The sequence below is a fragment of the Sycon ciliatum genome, chromosome 1 (genome assembly GCF_964019385.1).
Source record: "Sycon ciliatum chromosome 1, ocSycCili1.1, whole genome shotgun sequence".
In the NCBI taxonomy this organism is placed as follows: domain Eukaryota; kingdom Metazoa; phylum Porifera; class Calcarea; order Leucosolenida; family Sycettidae; genus Sycon; species Sycon ciliatum.
The window spans coordinates 34783866-34794562 of record NC_088643.1 but is presented as its reverse complement, the minus strand read 5'-3'; the positions used below and the strand labels follow the sequence as shown (position 1 = coordinate 34794562).

Here is a 10697-nt window from a genome sequence, read left to right as displayed (position 1 = left end):
TGAACAGACAACAACGAACGATGGAGAGGAGTCCTTGGATCAGACGACTGAGAAGCAAAGCACATCTCACGTCCTGGACCAAGTGGTTTACAACGACCTAGTCAAAAAGCGAGGCAGGGCCAAGGGAAGGGTGACGCGAGTAAGGAGGAGGATCGAACATGAACTCCGTAAAACGGAGGAGAAATTCGTTAGTCTGTTGTCACTTCAGAGTGATGTTGAGAAAATCCTACCCTTGATTGACACAGTGAACGACCTGTCCGAGCAGATTGGTACCCTGCTGGAGAACTGCAAGGCAGACGAGCGTGTGGAAGACGCACTAATTGATTTGGAAGCCTGGGATGATGGCTTTGACCACGAATGCACAAGTGTGTCGGACGCACGTGCACTACTCGACTATAGAGGGGTAGGGACACATTCACCAGTGGTGACGGAGCTTGCTGCAGAGGTAGCAACACCCCAGAAGGCCACCCGGCACGATACAATACAGGAGGTAGTGGTCGTGGACAGTGATGGGACGGACAGGCCCACGGGCGAACTGCTGGAATCAAAGGAATTGCCGGCAACAAGCACGGGCGACACGGAATCTGCTGCAGGCAGACTGGACAGCCCTAGCACGGGTGTGGAGGCAAGGCGTAGCACAATGTCCACAGGCACGGACATCAGAGCTACTACTCAGAACCCTGTGGCTCAGGCTCAGCATACGGATACAACACAGGCCCAGCCAACTGTCCCGACACCAACCAATTCCCCGGACATGATACAGGCCATGGCATTAGCGGCAGCCCACGCTGCAACCGCGGCAGCTGGCCTCAGTACTGCCCCACAGCCATCACGCCTCAACGTCCAGCTGCCAAAGCTGACTCTACCGTCCTTTTCTGGCAAGGTGATTGAGTGGCCGGAGCGATTCCAGTCTTCCATCGACAACCAGCCCATTGCGGATGTCAGCAAGTTCTCATACCTGAAATCTTGCCTTTCCGGCGATGCGGCGAAGGCCATAGCGGGCATCTCGTTGACAAGTGCAAACTATACCACCATCAAGGATCTGTTGAAGACGAAGTATGGCTCAGCGGAGATCATCATTGCATCCCTGTACAGCCGTTTGGAAGCACTACCGGCACCACCCAACAGGCCCATGGAGATCCATCGAAGTTTCGAGACCGTGGAGTGTCTCCTACGACAGCTATGGATGCCAAGGAAAGGGCACAGGGCGACAGTGTCAACGTTCTTGGAATCACGTGGCACACCAAGGATGACAGTCAACAGCTCGCTTGTCCTCGAACCCAACCCAGCACCGACCCGGTTTGGACTAAGCGCGCTGTCCTTAAGTATGCTGCATCATTGTACGATCCATTGGGACTGGTTGCTCCGGTCACATTTCGTATCAAGGTCTTCTTACGCTCTCTGTGGCAAGCTGGTATGGACTGGGACACTGTCTTGACTGGACACCTACTGGACACCTGGCTGACCCTCCATGCAGCCTCGAGCGAGGTCAGCTCGTTATCGTTCCCCAGGCAAATCAACCCAATTGCTAATGGAACCGATGCTACCTACCAGCTACACGTCTTCACCGATGCGTCACAACTGGGCTTTGCAACTGTGGTCTACCTCCGCACAACCATAGCCATGATGACAACCTGTGAGCTCCTCTTCGCCAAGACACGTCTTGCACCGCTGAAGTCCAAGGACGGCAAGCCTAACGGTCTCACCCTGCCACGGCTGGAACTACTTGGCGTGACGATTGGTTCACGGGCAGCCCGATTCTGCAAAGATGAACTCGATCTCCTACTTACCAACATCACCCTATGACGGACGCGCGTTGTGTTCTGCATTGGATCAAATCATCCAAGCCACTGTCCGTATTCGTGGCCAACCGTGTGTCAGAGATTCGTACTTGCGGCGAGTTCTTGTCCTTCCGCCATGTTCCTGGAGAGTGCAACCCTGCTGATGTCGCTAGCCGAGGCGGTTTGGTGGCCGATCTTCAGGAGTCATGGTGGCACGGTCCGGACTGGTTACGTACCACATCAGATCAATGGCCAGACGAGGACCTCACACTCTCAGCTGACGAATCCGACCTAGCCAGCAAGGAGGAGCAAGCACCAACGCTTCATACCGCAAGCCTGGTGACTGGTGGCAGCGATCGTGCTACTGACCAACCTAGTCCACACACCATTCCATCTGGCCTCGGCAGCGTGCTTACGAGAACAAGCAGTTTGAGGAAGGTCCTGAAAATCACTGCTCTGTGCATGAAGTTCCTGAAGAAACTGCGTCCCAACTCACCACGTCTCTCTCAGATCAGCAACAGCTACGACATCGTGTCACAAGACATACAGGCTGCGCGAGATTGGTGGACTCGAATGGTACAACGCGAGGCCTTCCCTGACATCTTCAAAGCTATCAAGACCAATGCCAAGCACAGTTCAGTTGCTAACCTTGGTGTTGTGATTGACGACAACGGCATACTGCGATGCGCCGGAAGACTGAGCAACGCTGAACTACCAACTGACCAGAAACTACCGAAGCTGCTACCAACGTATCACGCGACGTCGACTTTCATTGAGCACATGCTGAAATCTGGGAAATCGGTGCAGTGTGGAGGAGATGATGCAGGAGTGGTGATGGTTCGGCGGCCGTTGGAGAGAGGCAATGAGTTCTTCTTCGGAGGATACGTGCATGATGTCTCTGTGGCCACTAGTGACATGAACTCGTTTGTTGTTGGCAAGTGCTGGGCGTCACAGCACAAAACGACAAAGTACTGTCAGAAGCTCGTCCTTGCTACAGCCCCGGAGTCCACCAGTGCTACAGTAACGTATGCCACGTGTGAGGGATGTGTGGCTGGCGTCGATGGAGGCCTCTGCTCTCATGTGTTTGCCCTCTTGATGGTGCTGGAAAAGTACCGCTGCACTGAGGAGGCAAGGTCCGTCACGTCATTGCCATGCAGCTGGGGTCCCAGACAACGAGACATTGAACCCAAGCCCAACATGGACACTGTTGTCGAGAGGGCGTCCATGGAGAGGAAGGGCCCACCTGTCAAATGTTCCCTCTACGAGAGCAGGGAGCGAGAGCTGCGGACACCGTCAGTAGAGAATGTCAGCCGCTTCCGTGACTTGTTGCCTGATGGTTGTGGCATGAAGCAGCTGTTGCCACGGCAGTTTTCTACTGTGACAAGCTTGTATGGACCGACACCTCGTGGCAGTCCATTGGGTTACCAAAGGAATCCTGATCACGCCCCAGTCGCTCCTCAATCACTGCCGGCGTCGACTAGGAAGAAACGGTTTCCGCCACTACCACTGCCTGCTCGAAAAGAACCCACTTCGATGGGACTTGTTTGGCCATGCAGCTTGCAGGATGCACAGGCGTTGGAACGCCGAACCATCGGCCAGTCGTCGAACAAGGAGTGGATAGATCGCCATATGTACACCCTTACTGCATCCAACTTCCGACGCATTGTGCACTGTAAGTATGTATGTATGTATAACTCATAATCACAAGGTGATCGTAGAGGCATTAATCAGCGAGAGAATTGTGAACTGTAGAACTGGCCAGGAAAAGCTCCTGACGTCTCTATTCAACCAGCGCTCTTTGTCACACATTCCTGCCATCCGCCATGGGAAACAGCATGAGCGTGATGCTGTTGCCAAGTATCAGTCTGTCAAGAGTGCCGGTGGCCTGCCAGTTTCGGTACGAGATTGTGGTCTTGCAGTGGACCCAATGTACCAGTGCATCGGTGCTTCCCCTGACGCAATGGTGTTTGACCGGTCTGCGCAACCTCCGTATGGGCTGTTGGAAGTCAAATGCCCGTACGCAGCCTTTGAAAAGTCTCTGATTGTGGCTGAAGCTACTGCCCAGGACAGCAACTTCTGTTTGGTAGAAGAGGATGGTCAACTGAAACTCAGCAGACAGCATCCATACTATACGCAAGTACAAGGTCAGCTGGGTGTATGTCAACTGCCCTGGTGTGATTTTTTTTGTTTGGTTAGGACAGAGCTTTCACTTGGAGCGTATCTATGCTGACTTTGATCTTTATAGCAGCTCCATTTTGCCGGCACTCACTGCGTTTTATGCTGTGCATGCTTTGCCGTACTTGCGCAAGCTGGAACGACCAGTACCGCCTGATGTTCCAAGTAGTGCTCCTGTTCCTCCTGCTGCTCCTGCTGCTGCTCCTGCTCCTGCTGCTGCTGCTGCTCCTGCTGCTGCTCCTGCTGCTGCAAGATCCGCTGTGTCCCCCTGGTCGCAATATGAAATGTTGCTTCCCCCCGACTTATCACAGGCGACAATTGATGGTAGGAACGGCAGCAATGCTTGCACGATTATCTCTGCTGTGTTTATTCGCAACAGTCTTGAGGCTGCTAGTGCTGATGGTGCTGTCGATACCAGTGCTGCTGCCATGTGTGAAGCTATGCGTTCAGGCAACAGTATTTATGATTCTCTGCACACCAACGAACTCCTTTCATGTGATGAAGTGTTAGCACTTCAGCCAAGTGTAGGAGTAGATATGTGTGCTGAGTCATTTGTCCGACCTGCTGCTCTGGACACAATGGTGTCGTTGATGTCAACTCGCTCGCAGAATGTGGCTTCTTTTGCATACGGTGCTGTGTTTGTTGTCACTCCATACTCAATCTCTCTGTGTTCTTGCCAGGGGCGTTTCATCCTCTTTGACTCTCATTGCCATGGGGGGTAGTGGTGCACTTCTTGCAGATGTGCCTACTTCTGAGGCGGCTGATTATCTCGAGTACTTTTTTTCACACTACTACCCTCGGCTGAACTTCAATGCTGCTGCTGCTGGTAACCCTGCAGCCGACGTAACATTTTTAGACTTGCGACAGTCTGCTTGTGCAACCTAGCTTGCTCCACTGGCTCGCTTGCTCTCTCCCACGTACTTCTTGGTCATTCCACTCCTGTACATATATTTTGTGCTGATTATCCTAACAACATGCTGCAACCTCATCCTGGCAGTATCTTCGCTTGTATATATCTTGACTAGTTTGAGGGAAAGACATATTATATATTTATTTATTTTTAAACTCTCCTTGTCTTTTGACGCTTGTGGGTAGTGATGAACCCGATACCATTGGTCGGGGGAGCTACTCTTGCCGCGCCCCACTCTTGTCCAATATGCCACTGCTTGCTCAACATTGGCCCGCTGTGCAGCATCTGCAGGTTCTGTGGTACACTGTAAAATATACTGTGTCAAATAATATTGTGAAGAAGGGCTGAGGCTTCCTGCAGCTTCATCTCTGAAATATATTCCCATAGCGCTGTATATCCGAACCAGTATTTAGGTACTTCAAACGAAGTAATCTGTGCTGTCATCAAACACATGAGCACAAACACAGACCCGCCCCATTGCGGAAGCAATGATAGCGAACAGCTACGTTAAAACATAGCAACTTGTGAAATCTGTGTTGTCATCAAACATACGCACCCACGAGCACACACACACACACCCGACTCATCGCGGAAGCCATGAAAGCGAACAGATACGTTAAACGTAGTAACTTGTGCTGCCATTCAACAGAGTTAATTTACAACGTTTCGGCACTTGGCCATCATCAGGGGGATGCGAACTGAGGGTGCATGTCAAATATTATGGTGTTACACAGAGTGTAGCTACAAAGATGATGCGAGTTGTCACCTCTATGCAGAGGGGGGGGAGAGAGAGAAGGTGCAACTGTGCACGTCACGAACAAGAAGCAGCAGAAGGTAGCCTGCCATTGTGCTCTGCGAAGTGAGTGAAGTGAGTAAAGAAATATGGTTGCAACATACGTGGACGATGCTGTGACCTACTTAGGAGGATCGTGTTAGTTCAGATGGCAGCAAAAGTGGGCAATGCAAAACTAGATCAGCAGTGCAACATCTAGCTCCTTACTCCACAATCAGTGGGCCAGAGAGGTTGCTCAACAAACAGCAGATTGTCCAGACCTGGCTGATGGAAGCAAACTGCACCAACGGTATATCTTTGTCGAAGATGTGAGATCTTGACTTGACTCTGCCGATGGCGCGCTCGACATGAATACGAACACTGGCAATTTTTTGTGTCTTGACAACATCTTCCTTGGGCATGAACGCTCTTGAGCCCTTGAACGGAGGAATGTTTAAGATGAGCCCAGGCTTAACAAGCAAGTCCTGGATTGCGAAGCCACGATCTGCCATCACACGCTTGCCTGGTGGCACAGAGTCGAGCAGTGGAATGATACCGCTCTCGACCACAAGCTGCTTGTCGCTGATACAGCCAGTAAAGAGTTGGCTAATAAACGTGAATGTACCATTTGGTGCGATTCCAACAAGACCCTTAACCGTAGTATGGGACTTGTACGACGAATAGAGCTGTGACTGTAATGAGAGTGAGCTAGGAATCTCGCAGCGTAGCTCTGTAGCATCTAGGATGATGAAGGTGTCCGGAAATGATTGTTTAAACGATTGCGGCATTGACTTTGCAACATCATCCCACTCCGGCCAGATAGGCATCATTGCAAGACGAAGGTAGAGGAAACTGATCCACATCTTCAGTATCGATGAAACAGCACTCTCACTAACACCAAAGCTATAAGCCAACTCTTCTTGAAGTCGGCCGAGGCGAAGACGCATGAGCGTGAGTAGTAGCTGATCTTCTTGTGACAGGATAGAGACACGGCCACTGCCACGAGCTATTTTCCGGCCTTCTTGCTCTCTTGCTGCTGATTTTTCACTCAAGATTGCACCTGGGCGTACTTGCAGGTAGGACCACAGACTTTTCCATGCCCCATTACTTAGTCCAGTGAGAAACTCCATCTCCTCCTCGTTGTCACATAATTATATTGGCATAACGGAAGAGCTGTGAGCGAAGGTGAGTGACTTCAGCTTTCAAACTTTCAACTTCGGCTTCCAACTCCTTCACCTTAGATTTCTTCGTTCGTAGCTCTCCTTGGAGCTTGAACTCTACAGCCGAAACGCCTGGCTTTGGCAGCTGCTTTTGGGCTTCCAGCTCAGCTGCACGAGCTGCACCAACAGCTAACCGTTCTGCGCGTGACAGCCTGGGGGTCGGAGGCGGAGGTCGGAAAGAAAACAAGGACGGCACAGCCCCTTTCTTCACTCGACGACATGGTTTCTTCGCCCCTGGCTGGTGCACAGACACAGTCGGGTAGAAACTTTCATGTGTAAAATGTTCGCTGCAAACGACAGTATTGGCAGACACTACGAAGTGTTCCCGCTTCACAGCCTGTATCCACTTTGCGCGAGTGTCAGGATCGGCAGGGAGGACATGAAAGGATATGTCAGGCCTCTTGGAATGGCGGTTAGAACAGTCGAACACACAGCAGTGATCCTCAGCAGGAATTCCAATAAACACAACTGAACTCGAGAGAACAAACATTTGATTTCGTACAGGAAAAATTTGAAATGTCGATCCCACGCTGCAGGTCAAAGCGCCCCCCTGCCCCGTCTCGAACCCAGACAATCTTTGGCGAACTTGTCTATTCAATGCGACCAATTACATCACAACTGGGTCATGTTATAGAGAGGTACAATGAAAGTGACATGTGGGCACAAATGGGCAAAAAGCGACAATTTCTCACCTTTCTTCCCGTTCGAAGCTCAAGAACTGACCATCGCCACCCTGATCTTGTTGTTAAGCTGGACATAGGGAAGTGAACAAAGAAAAAATTCCACATTTCAATAAACAACTCGCCCAGGGCTGCTCAAAGCTGATATCAAACTATCTCGAAGTTTTGGGCCTTGTTGCCCGTGATTCTTCACTTTGCGACTAAACTATTTACAGCAGTGCCAAATTTTAGGCGTCCCTGAATACAGGTGCCAGCGGCCTACAAGCAAACCAAAAATTAAATCAATGCGACCACTCACATCACAACTGGGTCATGTTATAGAGAGGTACGTAGAAAGTGACACGTGGGCACAAATGGGCAAAAAAGCGACAATGTCTCACCTTTCTGCCCGTTTGAAGGTCAACAACTGACCATCGCCACCCTGATCTTGTTGTTTAGCTGGACATAGGGAAGTGAACCAAGAAAAATTCCACATTTCAATAAACAACTCGCCCAGGGCTGCTCAAAGCTGATATCAACCTATCTCGAAGTTTTGGGCCTTTTTGCCCGTGATTCTTCACTTTGCGACTAAACTTTTCACAGCAGTGCCAAATTTTCGTTGTCACTTAATGCGGGTGCCATCGGCCTACAAGCAAACCAAAAATCAAATCAATGCGACCACTCACATCACAGCTGGGTCATGTTATAGAGAGGTACGTTGAAAGTGACACGTGGGCACAAATGGGCAAAAAGCGACAATTTCTCACCTTTCTGTCCGTTCGAAGCTCAACAACTGACCATCGCCACCATGATCTTGTTGTTAAGCTGGATATAGGGAAGTAAACCAAGAAAAAAATTCCACATTTCAATAAACAACTCGCCCAGGGCTGCTCAAAGCTGATATCAAACTATCTCGAAGTTTTGGGCCTTTTTGCCCGTGATTCTTCACTTTGCGACTAAACTACTCACAGCCGTGCCAAATTTCCGCCGTCACTGAATGCAGGTGCCAGCGGCCTACAAGCAAACAAAAATCAAATCAATGCGACCACTCACATCACAACTGGGTCATGTTATACAGAGGTACGTTGAAAGTGACACGTGGGCACAAATGGGCAAAAAGCGACAATTTCTCACTATTCTGCCCGTTCGAAGCTCAAGAACTGACCATCGATGCCGTGAACTTGTTGTTTAGCTGGACATAGAGAAGGGAACCAAGAGAAAATTCCACATTTCAATAAACAACACGCCCCAGGGCTGCTCAATGCTGATATCAAACTATCTCGATGTTTTGGGCCTTTTTGCCCCTGATTCTTCACTTTGCAACTAAACTATTCTTAGCAGTGCCAAATATTAGGCGTAACTGATTGCGGGTGCCAGCGGCCTACAAGCAAACCAAAAATCAAATCAATGCGACCACTCACATCACAACTGGGTCATGTTATACAGAAGTACGTTGAAAGTGACACGTGGGCACAAATGGTCAAAAAGTGACAATTTCTCACCTTTCTGCCAGTTCGAAGCTCAAGAACTGACCATCGCCACCCGGATCTTGTTGTTTAGCTGGACATAGGGAAGTGAACCAAGAAGAAATTCCACATTTCAATAAACAACTCGCCCAGGGCTGCTCAAAGCTGATTATCTCGAAGTTTTGGGCCTTTTTGCTCGTGATTCTTCACTTTGCGCCTAAAATATTCACAGCAGTGCCAAATTTTAGGCGTCACTGAATGCGGCTGCCAGCGGCCTACAAGCAAACCAAAAATCAAATCAATGCGACGTTTCACATCACAGCCGGGTCATGTTATAGAGAGGTACGTTGAAAGTGACACGTGGGCACAAATGGTCAAAAAGCGACAATTTCTCACCTTTCTGCCCGTTCGAAGCTCAACAACTGACCATCGCCAACATGATCTTGTTGTTAAGCTGGATATAGGGAAGTAAACCAGGAAAAAATTCCACATTTAAATAAAAAACTCGCCCAGGGCTGCTCAAAGCTGATATCAAACTATCTAGAAGTTTTGGGCCTTTTTGCCCGTGGTTCTTCACTTTGCGACTAAAGTACTCACAGCCATGCCAAATTTCCGCCGTCACTGAATGCAGGTGCCAGCGGCCTACAAGCAAACAAAAATCAAATCAATGCGACCACTCACATCACAACTGGGTCATGTTATACGGAGGTACGTTGAAAGTGACACGTGGGTACAAATGGGCAAAAAGCGACAATTTCTCACTATTCTGCCCGTTCGAAGCTCAAGAACTGACCATCGACGCCGTGAATTTGTTGTTTAGCTGGACATAGAGAAGGGAACCAAGAGAAAATTCCACATTTCAATAAACAACACGCCCCAGGGCTGCTCAATGCTGATATCAAACTATCTCGAAGTTTTGGGCCTTTTTGCCCCTGATTCTTCACTTTGCAACTAAACTATTCTTAGCAGTGCCAAATATTAGGCGTAACTGATTGCGGGTGCCAGCGGCCTACAAGCAAACCAAAAATCAAATCAATGCGACCACTATAGTCTGTTTCAAAAAGATTTACAATCAGGTTTGGGTCTTAAAAAGTATGAAGATAAGGGAAATTTGGACAACAAAGTACATAGAATGGCTTGTTAGGACACGGCAAATTGTTCTGTGAAGGTTTCGGAACAATTGGACCAACCGTTAAGGAGTTAGAATTTCGGCCAGGTTTCCGGCCTTTTCCCATGGTTTACAATTTGCCCAGGAAGCCAGTATCGATTTTTTATCAAAACCCACGATTTATCCCTTCCTTTTTGGCCTTGTGGTTATGAATGCTGTCTGCTGACCATGAAGTTGTGAGTTCAAATCCCAACCTATCCTCAAGTCAAACTTTTTTTCATTGTTTTGGTGATCAAGCTGGTACAAGACAAAGAAGATGGCTGCACCAAACGACTTGTTGTTGGAGCTCGCGCTTCCTGCCGAACTGACTGACACTTGACTGGCTCACGCCATGTGAACACACCCACAACACTGCAATGGTGTGAGTGAATATGGAAGTCATCGCGCTGTAATGGAAGTCATCGCGCTGTAGCTTTTTGAGATTTATTTTAGTATTTCAAGATCGCCAATTTATTTGAATTTAGCAGTCAACGCCGTCTTCTATCAGCGTTCACAAGCGTCTGCTTTTCTCAAAATGTCGTCGAAGTCACACGGATAGCTTTGCCA

General features: G+C 49.2%; 1 protein-coding gene across 1 annotated transcript; it reads right to left on the bottom strand.

Moving 5' to 3' along the window:
- Positions 1–5862: 5862 nt before the first annotated feature.
- LOC135830965 (uncharacterized) lies at positions 5863–6768 on the bottom strand. Its single transcript, XM_065343209.1, has one exon. It carries the CDS (start codon positions 6766–6768, stop codon positions 5863–5865), a length of 906 nt encoding a protein of 301 aa, XP_065199281.1.
- Between the last annotated feature and the right edge of the window lie 3929 nt (positions 6769–10697).

What these genes read in the sequence shown, in the direction of transcription:
- LOC135830965 (XM_065343209.1), bottom strand. Translation starts at nt 6,768, where the DNA reads ATGGAGTTTCTCACTGGACTAAGTAATGGGGCATGGAAAAGTCTGTGG.